This window comes from Syngnathoides biaculeatus, chromosome 2 (assembly GCF_019802595.1).
Source record: "Syngnathoides biaculeatus isolate LvHL_M chromosome 2, ASM1980259v1, whole genome shotgun sequence".
Taxonomy (NCBI): domain Eukaryota; kingdom Metazoa; phylum Chordata; class Actinopteri; order Syngnathiformes; family Syngnathidae; genus Syngnathoides; species Syngnathoides biaculeatus.
In genome coordinates this window covers 5,586,930-5,609,374 of record NC_084641.1, presented here as the reverse complement: position 1 = coordinate 5,609,374, position 22,445 = coordinate 5,586,930, and the positions used below count along the sequence as shown (strand labels likewise).

At 40.1% G+C, this 22,445-nt stretch overlaps 1 protein-coding gene across 2 annotated transcripts; it reads left to right on the top strand.

Moving 5' to 3' along the window:
- The first annotated feature begins 8,520 nt into the window (after nt 1-8,520).
- tac3a (tachykinin precursor 3a) lies at nt 8,521-19,150 on the top strand. Of its 2 annotated transcripts, XM_061808020.1 has the most exons (9): nt 8,521-8,586; nt 9,059-9,145; nt 17,690-17,806; nt 18,028-18,143; nt 18,231-18,336; nt 18,453-18,482; nt 18,574-18,627; nt 18,745-18,811; nt 19,000-19,150. In XM_061808020.1, exons 4-9 carry the CDS (start codon nt 18,042-18,044, stop codon nt 19,016-19,018), a joined length of 378 nt encoding a protein of 125 aa, XP_061664004.1. In that variant the 5' UTR covers nt 8,521-8,586; nt 9,059-9,145; nt 17,690-17,806; nt 18,028-18,041; the 3' UTR covers nt 19,019-19,150. The 2 variants fall into 2 exon arrangements, with proteins under 2 accessions (XP_061664004.1, XP_061664014.1); XM_061808030.1 differs by lacking the exons at nt 8,521-8,586; nt 9,059-9,145 and having other exon boundaries at nt 17,387-17,806; nt 18,234-18,336.
- The last annotated feature ends 3,295 nt before the right edge of the window (nt 19,151-22,445 follow it).

Genomic DNA, 22,445 nt, shown 5'->3' with positions numbered 1-22,445 from the left:
TCAAAATCAAGATTCAATCTGGAGCTTGAGTCTACTTCTACCAGTATAATGATCCATACAATCCATTCTTGCCAAGTTCAAATCATCTCCAACTGGTTTCTGGTACTCGACTGGGAATGGCTTCACTCAAATGGCCTCCGCAGTCACAGAGCAATTTGAAAAATGTGCCCAGCACTTTGCTGAACCTTTTCTACAAAGAATTAAACATTACGCACCCCTCACAAATACAAACCGTTCCTAGGTGTCTTAATAACATCTCCAAATACCCAAGGATCATGAATTACAGGATATTGGCCACCATGCTTTTTACAGCACTGCTGAAAGCCGATACTTATTTTGTTCTTGTCGGCTCTCTTTGGGACACAGTACCATCAACCCCTGCTTTTTTTTTCCCTTTTTTTCCTTTTCCTTTTCTTTCATTTGGCCCATGATAATTTATGTTTGCAAATACTGGACTCTGCCTCACAGTAAGAATCTATGCAAACTTATGTGTCCTACCTAACTGGTTCTCCAACCAACTCTTTTTATTCTTGAAAACGCCACTGGATTTTAGCACATACAATTAGCTAGCCCATAGAGTTTGTTCGCATGAAAATCGTGACACCAAAATGCAAAAGTGACATGGGACAAACCTCGGCGTCTGTGAAAGTATAACAATACATGACTGGAGTACTCGGTGGCACAGTAGATCAGGTGGAAAGCATTGGCCTCACAGTTCTGAGGACTCGGGTTCAATCCCGGACGCGCTTGTTCTCCCCATGCCTGCGTGGGTTTTCTCCAGGCACCCCAGTTTCCTTCCACATCCCAAAAACATTCAACATTAATTGGACACTCTAAATTGTCCCTAAGTGTGATTGTAAGTGTGGCTGTTTGTCTCGATGTGCCCTGCAATTGGCTGGCAATCAGTTCAGGGTGTACCCCGCCTCCTGGCCCTTGACAGCTGGGATAGGCTCCAGCACTCCCCACATCCCTCATGAGGATAAGCGGCAAAAAAAATGGATGGACCAGAGCAGGGCTCAGCAACCTTTTTGAGGCTGAGGGCTACTTTCTGAGCACCGATCGTATGAAGGGCTACGTGACCTGTTTGTGGCAAATTTCAGATTCAGGTCATTACACGTACATAAAATATTTTTGTTTTAATTTATTGTAGTAAATGACATTACAGGTATTTTGAAATTCACATAAGCGAGTCAGATTCAGAATTTTAAAGCACAAATAATAGTAACAATTTGTGGCCTATGGTATTTTTAGAACATACCACGCCTTATATGGTCCTCGTGGGCGACCATTCGCCCACGGCTTGGTGACCCCTGGACTAGTGTACTCCTCAATTCCTGCAATGAACCCCTGAACACCAATTAAAGTATAGCTTTGCTGCCATCTTCTGTTCATGTTATCAAGGAACTATGTTGAAGCATTAAAAAAAAAAAAAAAAAAAAAAAGAGTACCATTTTGCTGCTGTATTTTGGCAGCTATGTCATTTTTTTACTTGGTTATTGGGTGTGGGGTTACTACTGGAGCAATGAGGTGGGAATACGGATACTTGGCTGCCCTAAAAATAGAAAAAGCAAGTTGTTTTTTTTAAACTGTATTTTCACCTGTGGCAGTCGTACTTAATCACCACTGGATGCCAAGTACACCGCAGTAGCTAAGAGCCCCTGTACTTCATTTAATCATGATACTCATCCTGCTGCACATCTGACACTTCTTTTGTAGCATTAGTAGACTTTACAGAGGACAAAGTAAAATCCACTCTGGTAAACATTGCACATTTCCGAACCATATAAAGCCACTCTCTTTTGACTGCCATAAAAAGTAGATTGTAAATCCTACTGTCATTGCCTGTGTTGCACACAAGGTCAATTGGCCTCGACCACCCACTCCACCAAGAAGGGCTGCAGTCCATTCGCTCACAATTGCGCTTCTTGTCTCCAGCTGCTGCCATGCCAACAAGTTAGCCGCCCGCCTTCTGTCTTCTGGCTGCACAAACTGCTGGGACATTTCAGACATTTTTTAGATGTTAGCTCAAGGTTTTCCTAACTAAACTCCTCTTTATGATGAGATCACCCGGAGGCACTGGAAGTATTTTGTGAAAACATGAAGTGGGAATCTGTTTGTTGTGAAAATGGCTGCCACTTAATTTCCCTAAAGAGAGCAGCATAGTACTGAGCACTGGACCCATCCTTGCCTTAAATTGAATTTATAGAGAAGCATTTGTCATTTATATGAAATGAAACCTGAGTTCACCTGATGAATTCTTTCTTTCATTGTATTCAATGTTCTAGGTTCTATTACGCTGAACTTTCATCCAAACCCTTACATTCCGTCAATTGCCCACCGCGTCACCCCAGCAACATTGTAAAAGTCACAGAACGCCTCTGTCCCTTCCCATTTTTAATCCTTACACTATTCTCCAACCTGAACGGCTTCCTCACACAACACTTTGGTGCCTTGAGCTCGAGAGAACAAGGAAGCAAAAGCAGTTTACTCACACAGTTAGGTAACCCTGGAATCGTGAGATCATGTTATAAATTATCAAGAGTCTCCCTGTTAGAGACAACCTTTTCTTCATGACAGTATATGATTGTGCTCCTAAAAAGTAAAATAACAATATTGTGTACTACAATAACGGTTTCGTGAGCATAAAAAGATCTAATTGCTCACGTCTCTGCCCTCTAATAGGGCAGACTGTGGATTCATTATCTCTTCCTTGAAGTTCCTCGTAATGCCAGTTCATTGCAGACGTCTGAATTATCCTCAACTGAGATGGAGAAAAATAACTCTTCATAGCAATCACGTCGGAATATTGGTGTTACACGCTGTAATGAGAATTTGCATGCTCTAGCTTGTTGGGCTCAAAGACCTGAATATGTAGCATCTTGATTGAGCTGATTATTGATTATAAGATGTCCTGTTCCCTCACCTAGATCGTTAGAATTCCAGAATGGTGATGATTGATATACACTATATATAAATATAACCGACTGTATTGTGCCAGCCATCATTGCTTGATGTGGGTCATTAAGTTTGCCCTTTAGCAATGACATTGTATACAGTCAGTGCTGAAAAGTCAGCGTCATTTAAAGCGTGCTTGGAGATGATTGAAAAGCTTCAACCACGAGATTCATGAATCTAATACACAACTCTATTAATGGAATTACATAATTGTATTCTTATTTTTCAGTTCAAAGCAAAAAATCAAGCTCACATCTTAACAAACAGAAAACTTGCGAGTGGCACCAAAGAACATTTTGTCTTCTCCCGGGTCCAATATCCACTTAGAGGGAAGTGCTGGCGTATACCGACATCTTTAGATTTCATTTGAAGACAAATGGAATCTGATTTTCTCTTCATCACTGCCACATTATAATGCTGAATGTCTCCAGGGTGAAGATGTTAGACCTGCCTCGTCTTGCTGTCAACTGCAGAAGCGCCTTGCATGTTTTTACACTATGCAATTGTAATTAATCCATGGCACAAGCATGCTTGAATAATATTAAGATAAGATGTGTGGTATAAAACCAATGGTATATACAATTAAAGCAACTGGGGTGTTTCCAACTTCCCTCCAATATACAAACAGGCCAAACTATAGTCTAAATGTTACCTGATAGAAATGTTGATTGTTCTGCTATTTCCTCCACTTAGAAAAACAAAAAAAAAAACAGTTCAGTTTTTTCCAACAGAATTACCACTTCTATACATGTATTATATTAATTCAGTAATTAACATTAATTTTAATTCTAACATTAATCACTAAACCTGATTTTTAAAACGTTGTCTCAACCTAAAAGATTCTAAGAGGTTACTAAAATATTAAAATGTTTTATTTGTAAAGCCAGGTAGATTTCATGTTGGAACATTTTTGAACATATTAGAGTAATATTAATCGATTAATGTACTAAGGAGTGTGTGCGTGTAACAGTATTTTTTTATGAGTGTTATTAGATCCTCCCCCAATTGCTACATGTCCCTGTAGTTCATTTAGTTTTACAGTGTTGTGACAGCCATGGCAATGAAGACAAGACAGTATTGCAACCATCTGTCCAGTCGGCATGCGTGTTTGTGTTGCACTTGACCAGCCAGGAACACAAACTAAGAGCTATTCTCTACGTATGCAACGCATATTACGGGGGATATGACGATAAATAACTGTCATAATGGCATCAACAGAGCCGGTAAACAGCCGTTGACTCCTTCTGATAAAACTAATCACGATAACTTTGGCTCCAATTTGGTAATGCGTCCAATTGGCCATGACAGTGATAGGGAACCGTAAATAAATAAATAGAATTCAGCCATCATTTGTTTTAGCATTTACGTGTGTGTCTTTTGACAAGAAAAATAAATGAATATATAAACACCCTGCTGGTGGAGCGCAAGTCAGCAGATTGATGGTGGTCTGGTGGAGCAAACAAATCCCTCACATCCAAACAGGTCGGCACATCTCCCGAGGTTGACAAGAGCATGTAAGTGGTGAAATTGAGCAGAGTGTTTGCTTTGGGGTCTGATAACTATGCTGACGTGAACAAATGATCAGAGTAGGTCATCAACAGGAAACGAATCGTTCCAGGTATTGTCACAACGGGGGCTGTGTCATCAAACCTATATCCATCCATCCGTCCATCCATCCATTTTCTGAGCCGCTTATCCTCACAAAAGTCGCGGAACATCTACACTATAGTGGTCCATAATGATATATTACCTTGGATGCTGCTCCTTTTGTTCTAGCATTAGTGTTGCTATTAAAATATCCGTGATTCTATCTCACCATCAGGTGTGGTGCATGAAGATTATTTAATTACTGCCCTGCAATTAGCTTTCAACCAGTTCAGGGTGTACCCTGCCTCCTGCCCGTTGACAGCTGGGATAGAATTCAGCACTCCCGCGACCCTTGTGCGAATAAGCAGCTAAGAAAATAGATGGATGGATGACTTACGAGTGTATCAAGATACCACCCTTTGCATAGTTTTTGACTTGAGTTGCGAGTAAAATTTTGAGATTCAAGCATTGTATGTTCGGTAACAGTTCTTCAAAACGGAATCTTTAAGCTGTCTATTGCCCCTACCAGTTGGAGTTAACTGTCAAACTTAAAAAAAATAATGATAATATTTACAAGGAATGAAATACATGCTGGGTGTTTCAAACAACCACTTGGGTTTCCCTTAGGATGCTCTGCTTAGCTTAATGTTGTCAAACAATTCAAAATTCCATACATAAAATAACCATGATGTGATAAGTGATAAGATTTAAGCAATGGATATTTGAACACAAATGGTCTAGCAACACATTTACTTACTTACTTACTCACGCGTAATTTTTCCTCTGTGAAAAAAATGACTAACATTACTTAGTGGATCTTACTGAGGAGTTGTCACCGTCTCAACGTAATATCTGTAATATGCTCTCAGGTGGACTAAAAGCACACAGCACACACCACAAGGCACAGATGATAAAAAGTTAATCATGATTCACAGTATCTTATTACCATGGTTTTATAAAGTACAATACTTGAGGGTGCTATTTTCCTTACGAATAAACTCATTACAATTTTTTGGGGGGAGTGAGGGGAGGCTGGAGCGGATTAATAGCATAGTAGCATTTCAATTAATTTCAATGCAGAAAGATGATTTGAGATACAAGAGTTTTTAATTATGAGTTACAAAACAAATTCTTCTTCTCAAGGCAGAACTGTGGCTTTTTTCATACATGCCACTGAAATGCATACCGACAATCAGATAAATTCAATGTTTTTCCACTAAACGGCAGAAGATGTAACAAACACGTGTTTCCAACTGTTGCCTTTCATTCAACAGAATAAGTCTTGACTTCCTGCAAGACATGATCCAATCATAAAAACCTTTACAAACATTGATGAATTTGATTCTTCAGCTTGGTCACTTCCATTTGCATTTTGTTGGAGTTTTGTTTGATATTAAAAGCTGAGCATTTTTTCCACATTCTGAGTTCTGAATTAATTGCAAAATTACTTCTGCTTGTTGACCATTGCTGCTCAACAAATTGAGCCGAACATTAGAAAAATGTACTTTGCAGCTACACTAAAGTAAGCATTGTGTACATTTTTATTGTGACATTATACAGTTAACATTTTATGTGTTTTTTATATAACCATAGCACAGGTTAGTCAAATTCCATATTAAATATTAAGATATCATAATATAATATTAAACAGCCAATGATGTTGTAGCGATACTCTCAACCGGATTTTGGTGCCGGCATTGTGGGTTCAGTTCCCACTCAGTGACGGTGTGAATGTGAGTACCAATGCTTGTCCTTGCTTATATATGCCCCGCGACTGTGTGTTGACCAGTTCAGGGTGTGGGCGGCTTTTCGCTGAATTCAGCTGGGATAGGCTTCTGTGGCCCCCGACCCTAACCATGTTAAGCGACGTTGAACATGGATAGATGGACAGATAATATTAAATATCGATGTAAAGGCCCATGGATGTCCTTGTGGAAATATCCTGATCACATGACAACAACAACAAAAGCTTGCGATCACAGGATGATGTGTGACTAATAACAATTTACGGCAGGATTACGGTCACAAGTGGAACCCAGCTAAATGGAAATGTTCCAGCGTTAACATTACAACACTAGTCTCTTTCCAAACTGTTTCCAAGAACAATTGTTTTGTCATGAGTCAACATCCTGTCAACTAAAACATATTGAAAGGAACTCTTATTTTAAGCAGTAATAAAGTGGCGAGGATTTTACTCGACACGCATCAACTTAGTCCAATTGCCTTCAAATATTAGATTATAATAAACAAATCATGATAATAATCAAGATTAAATTGCGGCAAAACTCATTACCAAAGGGATAGCAGATTTCTAATGAATTACATTGTAAGTCATCATGAGAATATAACGAGTTTATAATGTCTCACAATCGACTTTAGTGTTCCTCCTAGTATCTTATCAGCTTTTATCATCCTTTTCCGCCCCGACGTCCTGCGGCGAGGTCACAGTTGCTTCGGTAAGCGAGGGGAAATAAAGATGAAGCCCATTCGTGTGTGTGTGAATAAGCATCTGCGCATGTCTATGAAAACGCTATGTCAAGAAAGCAATGTATAATTTCACACACACTAAGCAATTTGCTTTCATGTTGAGCATGACAGACGCGGTGCCAGCTGTGTTTGCCGGGACGGTGAACGCTACGCACATAATCACTTTACCAGCCCCGGCCTGCCCGTTATGGATGGCACTTGTCATTTACAGAGTAGAGCCCGAGGCCATTGGTCATCTGAATGTATGAGCGTGCTTGTGTGTCTGTATGCATGCCGTGGCAGAAGGACTTGGCGGGCAGACAGATGAACACAAAATAAACAGGCTGGTCTCCATACAAGAAATAAGGGAAGATAAGATAGAAAATAAGATATGATGCGTTGTAGTGAAAGCAAACACCAGTAAATACCGTACGCTTTCAACCCTGCGGTTTATGTGGTGATGCGGCTAATTTGTGCATTTTTTTCTAACACCAGCAAGGGGGCACCCGAGTGGAAAAGGTACGGTGAGACCAGTGGAATATATGTGCCGAGGAAGTGACTTGTACCAGTATGTTTGTTTTTAATCAGCCCTGTTAGTGCTGTGCTAGCTTTAACAGTGTGCTAGCGTTAGCGCCACACTAGCGTGTTGCTGCTGTGTGACTGCCGCGTCTCAGTAATTTAGGTGTGTTTTTTTTTTTTTAACCAGCCCTATTCGTGCTACCGTATTGTTGCTATATTAAGCTAAGCTAAGGTATTAAAACTATGAAAACTCTTTCTGTGCACCATCTTTCTTTGAAAATATCTCGTGTTTCAATGTGGGTTTCAATGTGGGCACTTGCGGCTTTTACACAGGTGCGGCTTATGTATGTACCAAATGGTATTTACTATAATCAGCTACGCTCTGTAGGCCGAAAATTACAATAGTCATTTACACACACAAAGCACACACACTATGCATGATCATATTAATTTTTCTCAAAGAAAATTAGACATTTAATTAATTTATTCCAGGGTCAAACTGTTGCCATCATAATACCTATTAAATGTACATTTCCCCTTTTAAGATACCTGTCACACAGTACAAGTAATTAGAGTAAACCTACTTATGAGGGTTTTTTTTTTTTTAGATACAGCCGCCATTTTTTTTTCTAAACATGAGGACTGTATGGTGGCAAAGAACTCAATTCACCACAAGCCCCATGTCTGCATAATAGATTTAACTATAAATAACTTTTGAAAAATAAAAAATAATTGCAGTGGTGTGGTGGTCGACTGGTGAGAATCTCTGCCTTGCAGTTTAAGGACTGGGGTTCAAATCCCAGGCTCACCTGAGTGGAGTTTATATGTTCTCCCTGTGCCTGGATGAGTTTCCTCCCACATCCCCAAAACAGGCATGATAGGTTAATTGGAAACTCTAAATTATGTGCAGGTGTGAATGTTTTTTTTTTTGTTTATATGTGCCCTGCAATTGGCTGGCATCCAGTTCAGGGTTTGCCCCATCTCCTGCCTGCAGTTAGACGGCATAACCACGACCTGAGCAGGGAAAAGTGGTGTCTAAAATTGATGGATGGAGAATAGGTGGAGTACTTCAAAAATCCTGATGTGTGCCTCTTGAATTCATGGATGTGGCTTTGTGAAGGCTCAATTGAAAGTGAAGTCCAATAGCTGATATCTAACCTGTGGCAGATGCAGCTTATGTGAGATGATCCCTATAGAAAACCAATTTCACATTGTATTTTCTTTTTGGACCCACCTTGATGAACTACCCCAGGCACGACTCGCAGCCCCAGAAATGCTAATCTTGCTAATACCAGATACCACCACTGTCTTAATTGAAGCGCGAGTAGTTGAGTATACGTGTTATGCCTAAAAATGTCATTGAAATAAAATGTGCCATAGATGTAGTTCTAGTAATGCCATTGACTTGACAATCAAAACAAAGTTTAGCTGTGTACTGTGTGCAAGTAATCACTGAGTCGTAACGTTTAACTATTAATCAAACTTTAATCAAAGTTTGTCCTCTGAATCACTGCTTCTGCTTTCCTTTCAGAGAATAAACGGGACTCTGTGGATGTGTCAGAAACCATCAATAGGTGACCCCTCATACTGCCAAAGCAATAACAGCTGTTACTTGAAGGTATGTGGCAAACTTAGGTGAATGCACCGTGAATGATGACTTTCATTGCCTGCGTCTCTTTGGGCCAGAAAAAAATGAAAACAAAACACAACACTAAAAGGCCAGCAATCATCTAAAGGCATTTTTATTGTCTCACCTTCATGCAAGACTCACCTCCCGTTCTTCTGTGGAATTAGTACTGGACCATGCTCTCAAACCTTGTTATGCATCTAACACTTGAACCTACTGATCATGTTACCCGATGTAGAACAAAGCAATTTATTCAGCTCCTGCAGGAAATAACATCAGACAAGTGTGGAATGAGTTAGATTCAACAGATGAATATTTCACTTTAAGCATCTGAATAAAAGGTGCTGTTTGTTTTCAAATTGTGTGTCCAAGTTGTAGTTTCATTATATTGGGAGACAACTGACTAAATAACTCTTTGGTGCCCTTAAAATGGGGATTTTGCTCTTCCTTATGTGCTAAGAGCTACCTCTTCAGTGGATATATATTTAAATTAAAATTTTAAAACACGGTCGAAAACATGTTTATTTAAGCAGGCATCACTGTAAAACATATTGAAGATATTTATTTTGAGTTGATTTGACCAATTTGTGTTCTTGTATTAAATGTAGACTGTTGTGAATTGACATTTTGCACGATCCTGTGGTGGCGAGAGCTACAAGTGACCCACCCCACTTGCAAGCCATCGGTTGGATGATCTATCTATCTATCTATATCTATCTATCTATCTATCTATCTATCTATCTATCTATCTATCTATCTATCTATCTATCTATCTATCTATCTATCTATCTATCTATCTATCTATCTATCTATCTATCTATCTATCTATCTATCTATCTATCTATCTATCTATCTATCTATCTATCTGTCTATCTAGCTATTTGTTTATTTATTTATGTACTTATTTATTTTTCTATTTATTTATTTATTTATTTGCGTATTTATCTATTTTTAGCAGTGTATGTTGACAGTGAACTCAAGTTCACAACAAGCGGCACTTTGGCACTTCTTCACTAAAGAGGTTAAAGCCTTTTTGATGCCACTCCCTGTTGAAATATATGATCCAGGTGAAACTAAAATAAGAATTACGCTTTGTGCATTTGAAACAACATACACTGTATAGAGTAACTTAGATTAAACATCTGCTGACTTGATGCTAACACATAATGGGAAATGTCAAAGACAGTTAATGAATAGCATGAGTGTTGCTCATTGCGGCAACAGATACACTATTTTTATACAAACATTAGAGTAACACAAAGAGGCAGATAATATAACATTAAAATACTGGAGCAAAAGATATGGCAAAACCCATTTAACTCAATTACATTATATTGAATTATGTCCATAATTGATTTATACTTTTAAACAAGTACAACATTATAGAGTGCTATTTTTGTTATTAAAAAGCACATTACAAACTTTTTGGGGGGACGAGGGGTAGATTGGGACAGATTAATGGGATTTCAATGAGGAAAGATGATTTGAGAGACAACTGTTTTGAGGTATGAGCATGGTCACAAAATGTATTAAATCTCGGCACACTGTACACGTATGACTGCAATAGCCAATAGTATCGTGAGTCCTCTGTGGAAGGAAAGCAAGAACTGCAATAGCTGAAAAACAAAACTCGTCCTACAATTTGAATCACTTGATTTCCTCCCTCAGTTATGTCATTTTTTGAGCAATGAGGAGCAGCAGAAAGGTGGCCCGTGAGAGCATGCGTCGGTCAGTTTAATATTGAAGTGTTATGACCTCAATCTTTGCCATGGTCAGTTGCGTGATGCTAGTGAGACGTTGCTCTTCTAAAAAGACAAGAAGATTTTGCAGCAATTTAGTGCTGCTGTGTGAGATTAATGTGGCGGACTTGACAGTGAGGGGCTTCTTCCTTTGATTTGATGAAAGCATTGATGTGATAATTCCTCAATGAGGTATAGCTCTCACCTTCTCTTCACCGAGGATGCCTTCTGAAACAAAATGAAAAGTCCTCCCGCGGCGGTGCTTTCAACAGCAATTAACAAGAGAACGCGAAACACTAAGCATGCGGATGATAATTTGTCAACAGCCAAAACAAGCAGCAAATGAAATAAATATGGAGTGAGCATTCCATGTCAGCATAACAAATAGAGAAGACATCCTTCTACCATTTTTTTAATACTCCATACTGAGGGTTGTGGTCAGTAGTCCATCACATGGTCATTCACATGGTGCATATCACCAATTCATACATTCACAGCGTCACTCAACGAGAACTGAACCCACGCTGTGCACCAAGTGTACATGAGCGACCATGAATGGAGGAAACAGCTCAGTGCAAAAGATAAGAAATGAAATGGGAAAAGCAACAATTTTCTATTCCTATTTGGTGGGAAATCATAGTTGGTGAAAGAGTTGAACAATGAAATACTCAATAGTAGTGGTCACCACCCTTTTTGAGGCTGAGGGCTACTTTGTGAGCGCCCATCGTATGAAGGGTTTCATGACCTGTTTGCCGCAAAGTTCAGAGTCAGAGTTAATTACACATAAAATGTTAGTTTTAATTTTTTGATATTATGTGGCATCATTGTAAAATTTTCATTCATGTAAGCAAGTCAGATTCAAAATTTAAAGCACAAATACTACTAATAATAACCATTTGTGACCCGTGCGACGCGTTAATGCGTCCTCGCGGGCAACCATGTGCCCGCGCCCACCGCATTGGTGACCCCTGCAATATAGGTTTTTTACTGGGCACACAGGAAGACCAGAGCTGGGATTCAAACCCTCAGCCTCTGAAGTGCAAGGTAGTCATGCTAACCAGTCGCCCATGTGAACTATCTTATGTCTTGTTCAACAAATGTTGTGTTGGTTGCTGTTACAAGCATTCAAGAAGAACAAAAACCTCAATGATGTAACATTTTACACAAACAATCACATCCATATAATGCATAACGACAAAAAAAATGTTAACTCACTTCACTCAGTCGAAGTCTGTGACATGATCATTGAGCTTCCATCCACAAACTGATAAACTTACATAGATGAGAGCGAAGAAACAAACAAAAATTGCCTCTGTTTACAATAATATGTCTGCATAAATACAATATAAACAAAATGAGCAGCCTTGTCACAAACACAACCACAACACTTTTGTGGATGTGTGAGGTGAAACTAGAAGAGGAATCCAAGAGTCCAAGCTGATGTAGAGTGTTGCATTTTCTAAAGTATGGGGGAACAATACTTGCGATTGCTTTAAAACACTCAAATCAAAAATGTGTTTTGGGTCAGCACATCTCACAGTTTCACACCAAATGCACACAGTGTCTGGAAGGAGACCGTCACTCAGCTCGCCCTCCCCTCAAAAACAAAAAAAAAAACACACACACAGCCTTCAAATTTACATTTAGATGGGAGTGACGTATATGAGGACCTCACGAGTCAAAGCCCAGGGAGGGCTGCATCGAAACCAAAATGGCATCCATCAAAGTCATTTGCCATGCCTCCAAGTAAAGGACCAAGATGCATCAATGTTATAGCCCACCAATGGGATGCAAGCCTATTAACTCAATTAATGACAGGTACATCTTGTGATCTGGAGGGGCTTGATATCATTTTAATGTGCTTATTTTAGCCTCCATGTCGCCACAAGCAAGAGCAAACAGCAGGGATGGCCAGTGAGTGTCAAAGACTGCTTTTCTCTTCACACATGTACAACACCCTTTGGACTTCTCGACCGTAGAACTCCAGAGTTGTGCACGCAATGTCAAACAAACACAGAAATTATGGACACTTTTTTCACACATCATTCCAGTTTCCAAACGTTCTCATCGTTCTTGCAGACTTTTCCCGCCTCTGTCCAGTGGCACATCCTTTCATACAGCTCCCTCCCAAGCTGTAACGTCACTCTCCCGTGTCAACTCCAGACTGGAACTCGCTTGATCTTTTCTCTTTCAGGCCATGGCAGCATGAATAAAAAAAAAAAAAAAAAAGATTGCCAGCTCCATCAGGGAGACAACGTAATAGTACTGTAGCCTCTTATCTGCTGCAAAATGGCATGTGCACTTCTGGGTGCTTCCATCTGACCCCTAACAAATTGCGCTACTTGAGCTCGCCTACATGCTGTAATTTGTATGTAAAGAAACAAAAAAAAAATTACCTTCATGTCCACTATCTTAACCCTAACACTGGCCGACAAATGCGAAAAGCTAATGGACTCATAAAGATCCCGGACACTCACTTTTCTCCCCTGTTCCCTCTTGAAAACACCACAGGAAATTGAAGTCTTCTAGAACCTCAAGACTTAACAAGAGCTTCTACCACCAAACTGTGAAATCCAGCTGTCCCCCACTCCCACTGAAAGAACAAATAACTACAGCAGCCACCCCCAGCACCCTCTCCACACATAAGAGCAATATAATGGAAGGCTGTACAATATTGTTTCATCATTAACTACTAATATTACCTCCGAACAGAAGAGGTACGACTGTCTATCCACACAGTATGTTGTACTGAACCTTACTGATTAGCCGATTCCTTTCTATGTACAGCTTATCTGTATCTGTTGGAAAAGGCAAACACACATGAAGGAGCAGTACAATCTCAATTTAATTGACGTAAAAAATGTATGTTTTGTATGGATGACGCTGGGATGGATTAATGGTATTTCATTTTTTTTAAAGAAGGAATTGTGGATAAATGGCTTGGAAAATGGACATGGACATGGATTTGAGATGCAAGTGTTTGGAGATACAAGCATTTTAAGAGAGCAAATTCTCACTCAAAACTCAAATTCAATATTCATTTTTCAAGGCACTACAGTATATGAATATGATTTTCTTGGTTCATAATCCTGAGTTGGCAAACAAATTTTGTAAAATACACCCAAGGTTTCTGTGACACTCAAAATGCATGAGTGTTGTTTCCACATTTGATGATGAAGTGCGGTTGACGAGGGCAAAGAAAGTGTGACACGAGCTGCATGAATTGATCCACACGTCCTCATGCGTATTTATATTCACAGGGCTCAGCATGTTGGAGCGCTTTGTCTCCCACCCTCTGTTCTCTCCAGATATAACTGAAATGGGCCCTCCCGCTGTTGTGGATCAAGGCTTTATCGGGCGAGAAATTATCCATTCACCTCACTGATTGTCGGAGCTCTGAGACGATATCCGCCGCACACAAAGCATTCAGTTCCATCTCTTAATTCAGTAGTTTTCAAATTTTGTGGGGAGGCACCAATCCAGGGGTGTGTGTGTTGTTGGAAAAAGCATGGGGGGGGGGGCTGAAACAATCCACACCTCTTGTCATGTTGCTGCACCACAAAGGGATCCCCAAATTTGAAAACCACTGTCTTAATCGATTGAATAATTCTTAGGGCATTGAATCGATTGATTGCTTGCTTGCTTGAATTGATTGGTACTGGACTGTCCAGTTTGTCTTATAAGACGTTTCGCTTCTCATCTGAGCAGGCTTCATCAGTTCATGCAACTAGGCTTAGTGAGGACACACTTGCCTGTGTCTGTCTGGAAAACTCAACTATTTGTACTCCAACCTGTAGATTTGGGACATTCCGGTAATTTGGAGAATAAATAGTTGTGTCTTCTAAGACAAACAGAACAATCCAGTTGCAATTGGTTCAATTTTCTTAGAATGAAATCACCTAGATGAATGAGAATATTCACAGGCCAACCAACCAATCAGGGGTTAATCAAGGAAATGGTTGGTCCATCTGGCTCACAGTTCAATGCGTCGGGTTGACTCAAGGCTTAGGCCTCCCCATGCTTCAGTGTTTTTTCACCGGATACTCCCGGTTCCTCCCGCATTGCTAAAATGTGCATGGTATGTTAATGGAAAACTGTAAACTATGTCAAACACGGAGACAAGATTGAGCCCACTTTTTGTGGCCCAATAAAAACTAAAAAATGTGTCTACTTTATGTTTGTACCTAAATTGATCCCACCCACCCCCCAATTTGGCAGGACAGCTATATTAAAATTGTACTTTTACTCCACTTTATACAACTATAACGAGCATTATTTTTACCACCAGACTCCATCCATCCATCCATCCACTTTCTTCACCGCTTATCCTCACAAGGGTTGCAGGGAGTGCTGGAGTCTAACCCAGCTGTCAACGGGCAGGAGGTAGGGTACACCCTGAACTGGTTGCCAGCCAATCGCTGGGCACATTGAGACAAACAGCCGCACTCACAATCACACCTAGGGGCAATTTAGAGTATACAATTAATGTTTTTGGAATGTGGGAGGAAACCAGAGTTCCCGGAGAAAACCCACGCAGGGATGGGGAGGACATGCAAACTCCACATAGGCGACTCTTTCCTACGGTGCTGCCCCACCAGATTCCTTCTTCAAATAAACAAAAAAAATAAAATTTATACTAATTCATTTGGTTTTGGAATATAGCCCAGAAATTGCTTTTTTTTAATTGGTATTCCTCATTCACTATGAACTGTCATCTTTTCTGACAACACATTTTATACTCAGTGAAACCATAAAAAACGTTTCTCGATCCAGTGTGAGAGTCCTATCAAGCCAACGAGAATGAATGCTTTAATGGCGTCTGAAATGAGTTTTACTGAGATCCATGAAATGTGATGACATTCACCCAAAATTGTGGTGAAACTTTAGGTGTACAACTTCTTGAACTGCAACGTACAAGGGCACATAAAATAAGTGTTTCAGGGATGGCTGATATCAAAACAAAATGTTAAGTATTGGGTCATGTTATGTCGTTGAGGGTACTGTGACATCCGCTTGGCCCAGGATCCATCCCAGGAAAGCCGCTTTGGCATGTTCTGGAAAAACACCCCGTTTTAGGCTTATTCTGCTTTGATTAGCAAGGGTGTCAAAAACACTCATCAATAATGTAAAAACACTATTAATGACTTCCCCACTTCTGTCAGATCACTCAGCAGCAACCCCACCCCTGAGCTGCTGCCAACCCCTTGCCTTGCCTGTACGTTACTGCATGCAGCAACAGAACAAATATGGAAAGCGGACGTTAGCACAAAAACGTAGCAGTGGTAACCTTTTGTGAATTGACCCTTTGTTGTCTGCTAACACTTGATGACAAGCTATGTTTATAGGGCAAAAGTACCGAAGGTTGGCAGTTGCAGATACTACTGTAGCTGTGATCTCAAACTTTGATTTCATGAAATATTCACGTTGCTTTGCATTTAGAATGGGCACAACAGAAAAGTAATTGCTTGTGTAATTGCAAGATAAATGATGGATTTTGTGTGAGCACGAAATTTGGAAGTTTCTATTTCCGAGAGAGGGGAAATGGCTAAACAGAATTTAGATAAACACAGGCAAACAGGCAAAAAAGGTAAACTGTTTCAATCGGGCTACGTTAATGACATAAATGTGTGACGATTTCCACTCACACGGACAACACAATCCTGACAAATGTACACAAGATCCAACACCTCAGAAATAGCATGCTATTGTTATGTACAGTAGATTGCTGTTGTATAATATTGACCTAAGTCTTATTGAGGCTCATGATACGAATATACTACTATGAATATAAATAAATCAAACAAACCTTAGTAGTGCCTTGAGCTCCGAGTGACATATAGTGAACATTTTTTTTTTTAAAAAAGGGCTTCAAATTGTTCAATGTCAGTCCCGCAGTTGAATTTTATCAACATGTAAATCTAAAAAAAAAACAGAATCCCACATTCTCTTTAGACCTACCACTGTAGCTTTGTCTTTGATCAATCTGCTAGCGTAATGCCAACAGACAATGTAAAATGCCATGGAAGGGTGAACAAATAGCATCTATTCAGGAGTAAGTGATTTGAACACAAATGTTGGAGGAACACATGTAGACAGACATTATAGCAGTACTCACAGGCATCTATTCTTAAAAAAAAAAAAAAAAAAGATTAATCTTACAACAACATATTGAGGGCCTTATAGGAGCACTGGGGAACAACACGGCGTCCATAAATTATGTGGTGTGGATTCAACCAACACAGCAGTGTAGTTACTTGAAATAGTGTCCAGACCTTTCTTTATTTTCATACAAAAAAAAAATTGTGAAAATAAATATATATGTATTTTTAAATGTGAACATTTATTTCGTGGGAAAGTGAGCTCCAAGCGCAGCTGTGCGGCCCATCTTTCTTATCACATTCATCACCATCTTGCACTATGACATGCAGGGGCAGCTGCTATCTTTGTAATGACTTCCTAAAAAGATTAGGATCTCGACAGTGACCACGTCAACTGGTCGATGGAGTGGAAAGGCACCAAAGGGAGCACACTAGCATCGGCGCAATGAGATGGATGCTCGACAGTGAAGACAGGAAAATGGACTTTTTCATGATTGTCATGTTCTTGCGCCTTAATTATCCTTCTTCAACTCTGTGTGGGCTTCGTGACGATGGCTGTGTAGAGTGGCGCGCGCGCGAGCGTGCGTCAAGGGGTGGGGAGGACCCATCAATGAGCTGGCTCCCATCGTTTTTCATCCCAGCATGATATAAGACCTTCTACTCCACCTACGTTTCACTTTCTGATTGGCGTTCCGCAGGTATCCAGCAATTATTTATTGCCCCCCGAAGGCTAGACGCCCCCCATTTATCCGGAGCAGCTTTCATTGCACTCTGCGCTTGAGCACACAACTCAGCACCTTCTCGCCACGCACCAGGTAAGAAAAACTACTACATGTAATATCTCTGGGGGGAATTATATTAAATAATTACGTTATAGTTACAAAAGACCGAGTAATTTGGCATGAGGTGCGTTTGTCTACATGTGCGTATTTACGCACTGAATGCGCAACAAGTGCAGCCGATTCCCGGGTAAAAAAAGAACAGTAATCAGCGGCAAATTGATCTTTATGGGGCAAATGTGAATGTTATTTTTTAGGTGTTGCTGGGAAAATGAGAAGACGTTTTTTACTGGTGTCTCTGCTCCTCCTCGTCAAACTTCGATGCAGTCAGTCCAGATGCGAGGAGCCCGAGTCACGCAAAACAACTTCACTTGTAGGTGCCCCCCACTCTTATTTACTACTAAGTTTTCATGTATTCCAGACTTGATGTCTGATTTTATTTAACTGATCTTCGTTACAGCAGCAGAGTCTTGGTTTAAATTACGCCAAACCGAAGCTCGTGAAGAGACATAGCGACTGGGATTATGACAGTTTTGTGGGTCTAATGGGCAGAAGAGATGCTGCGGGTGAGCTGCTTCTTTCTTTTTTCTTTGATATTTATCCGTCTTGGTTTATTGATTTGTTGGGATTCATTCCTTTAAATTTTGCTTCAATATTATCAATTTCCCTAAAATAAATGTAGATAAAAACACCGTGCAGCACCCACAAAAAAGTAAGTCTGAATGTTTACGTAACAAGATTAATATTATTATTATTATTATTATTTGTATTGAAGGACGATATTGGATTTTGCTTCTTTTCAGGGGAAATGCACGATATATTTGTTGGATTAATGGGAAGAAGAAATTCTGAGCCTGGTGAGTGTGCCATCTGTCTTCACTGGATTATTATTGTTATTTATTTATTTTTGGGGCATATGTGTACCTAAAATTATGGCCAATTTCTTTGTGGCACTTTTTTTTTTTTAAACCCAGATAACACTCACTGGGGGAGAACACTACCTGAGAGGAAAAGGATATTTGTGAATAAGTGCAGGCTGAGGTGAGGGACGTTTTTCTTTTTTAATGAGAATTTACATGTGTCATTAAACTAAAATTTTAACAGCATACAACACCATCTTTAATGAATGGTGGAGCCTTGAAAACATTTGGTTTATGCAACTATTGTTTTGAAGTATCGGTGTAAGAATAAATGTTCATTTCAAAGCTGCCTGGTGTGTTTTTCTGCAGGTTTCTCCAGGGGCTGTAACAGCGCAGACAGCCGAAAGCATCATGAAGGAGACGACTGATGGAAAACCCGCGATATACTGCAAACCTGCCAGATGGCAAATGAAAAAGAACATGCGTTCCACTTTATTACTTGATTGAAAATTCATAATAAATAAACATACTTTGATATAAAATGTTTTCTTTTACTGTGATGACAAACACTAAATGATCAACTACATTTGTTCTCATAAATTTGCTCCACAAGGATTCATATTATGATTTAATAGTTTTGGGTTTAAGTGTTCTCAGATGAAAGTACATGGTACTTCATGGAAGAAGTTCTTTCTTTTTTTTTTTTTTTCTTTTTCTTTAATGAATTCTGCTGGCTGTAGAGTTTGGGACAAATGAGCAAGAAACAGAACAAAGACATTTTCAAGTATATAAAAAAAAAATCAAACATATAGGAAAAAAAATTGCTCGATATTTCTGAATGACCTGACCTTTAGAATTTGAAAATCATACCAATTGTGTTACATTTTACAGTGAAGAAAATAAGTATTGAACACCCTTCTATATTGTAGGTTCTCCCGGGGTCTGAAATTTTCATCGTGGTGCTTGTCCACTGTGAGAGAGATAATATAAAAAGAAAAATCCAGAAATCGCAATGTATGATTTTTTTAATGATTTATTTGTGTGATACAGCTGCAAATAAGTATTTGAACACCTGAGAAAACCAATGTTAATATTTGCTACAGTAGCCTTTGTTTGCAATTACAGAGGTCAAATGTTTCCTGTAGTTATTCACCAGGTTTGCACACACTGCAGGAGGGATTTTGGCCCACTCCTCCACAAAGATCTTCTCTAGATCAGACAGGTTTCTGGGCTGTCGCTGAGAAACACAGAGTTTCAGGTCCCTCCGAAGATTTTCTATTGGGTTTAGGTCTGGAGACTGGCTAGGCTAAGCCAGAACATTGATATGCTTCTTATGGACCCACTCCTTGGTTTTTCTGGCTGTGTGCTTTGGGTCATTGTCATATTGAAAGACCCAGCCACGACCTATCTTCAATGCTCTGACTGATCGAAAGAGGTTGTTCCCCATAATCTCACAATACATGGCCGCGGTCATCCTCTCCTTAATACAGTGCAGTCGTACTGTCCCATGTGCAGAAAAACACCCCCAAAGCATGACGCTACCACCCCCATGCTTCACAGCAGGGATGGTGTTCTTGGGTTGGAACTCATCATTCGTCTTCCTCCAAACACGGTTAGTGGAATTATGACCAAAAAGTTCAATTTTGGTCTCATCTGACCACAAACTTTTTCCCATGAATCCTCTGTATCATCCAAATGGTCATTGGCAAACTTAAGACAGGCCTTGACATGAGCTGGTTTAAGCAGGGGAACCTTCCGTGTCATGCATGATTTCAAACCATGACGTCTTAGTGTATTACCAACAGTCACCTTGGAAACTGTGGTCCCAGCTCTTTTCAAGTCTTTGACCAAGTCCTGTCGCATAGTCCTGGGCTGATTCCTCACCTTTCTAAGGATCACTGAGACCCCACGAGGTGATATCTTGCATGGGGGTCCACTCCGATTGAGATTGACCGCCATGTTTAGCTTCTTTCATTTTCTAATGATTGCTCCAACGGTGGAGCTTTTTTCACCAAGCTGCTTGGCAATTCCTCCGTAGCTCTTTCCAGCCGTGTGGAGTTGTACAATTTTGTCTCTGGTGTCTTTGAACATCTCTTTGGTCTTGGCCATGTTATAAGTTTGAGTCTCACTGATTGTATGGGGTGGACAGGTGTCTTTATGGAGCCAACAACCTCACACAGGTGCATCTGATTCAGGATAATACACGGAGTGGAGGTGGACATTTAAAGGTGGACTAACAGGTCTTTGAAGGTCAGAATTCTAGCTGATAGACAGATGTTCAAATACTTATTTGCAGCTGTATCACACATATAAATCATTAAGAAATCATCCATTGTGCTTTCTTGATTTTTCTATTTAGATTATCTCCCTCACAGTGGAGATGCACCTACGATGAAAATTTCAGACCCCTTCATGATTTCTAAGTGGGAGAACTTGCAGTATAGCAGGGTATTCTTCACTGAACATGGCACTCCACTTTCAAGAAGGATTTTGTGTATTTTTGGTGTCCCCATCTAGCAATGCTCATGACATGAATTGGCGAGGACGTCCAACTGCAATCCTTTACTCACATTTTGTCTCTGACAAATGATGTGAAATGACTTGTGGAATTAAAATAAACAGAATATCCCACGTGAAAAAGAAATCGGGCATGCAAAGAGATACCGTGTGCCAGAAATACGTCACTTTGTGTTACATTAAGAAAGAAATCTACATACCGTTATTGTCAAAGATGATTACGCAAAATCCAAATAAAGTTTTCTTTTCCGGCTAGGGTGGGGGGGGCAGTACCCTCTAACACTGTGGCCAGACCCCCCACCCCATGCCTCCTTGTCCATACAGGTAATAGGTCACTTGCACAACTTCAGACCAAGTGCATTGTGGGTAAGAATTTTTTGTGTGTCGGCCATGTTGGGTGTTTGTAAACAGTTCTTAAAGTTTGTCTACATACCAGCATCGCGTTCATTGTATCTGCACTTTCTATGGCATTTTCCAAGTATTTCGAGGATCTGTCGGCTGATCTGAAACCCTACTACAGGCAGAAAATCAGTTTATGTGAGGATCTGGACCCGTATAGTCTATTGAAGGCTGATTTTCCGACTGAAAAATGTTGGCCGAGAGTGGAATACCCCGACATTGTGAACTACTTGGTGCTTACAGCCAACAGCCTTACTAGCCAACAGATGAACGCCTACAAGTCCTTGGAGGCTTACAATTACTTTGTAAGCGGGTGGATTTGTTGTCTGAAGAAAAGGATTTAATTGTTGCCCGAGTAAGTAACTTGTAATCACCTGGGACGGAGTGCGTAACTCACTGTTGTTGTTGTTGTTGTTTCTGCTTAGCCATTATGGCCTTTTCAGGTCCGACAAATCGGACCGATTAGGGAAAAAGATCTATGACAAATAAATATCACACCATCTCTTAAATTTATTTGAAGGAGCATTAAGTAATGTGACAATAATTAAAATGTACAAGGTGTAAATTACTAAGTACTAACAAATTATAGCATATAGGGAGGCCCCGTAGCTCAGTGGTTATAGCACTGGTTTGGTAAACCAGGGTTTGTGGGTTCGTATCCCACTGGGGCCTCCACTCCCTGAGAAGGGTTGCATCAGGAAGGGCATCCGGTGTAAAAATTGTGCCAAACACATATATGCGTTCATCTGAGATGATACACTGTGGCAACCCCGAAAGGGACAAGCCGAAAGAAACACACACTATAGCGTGAATGTCTGAATGTAGCCCTAATAGTAATAATAGCCCAAATACAACAGTAGCGGCTTGCTATTTGTTCACATTTGCCGTACTCAAATGTC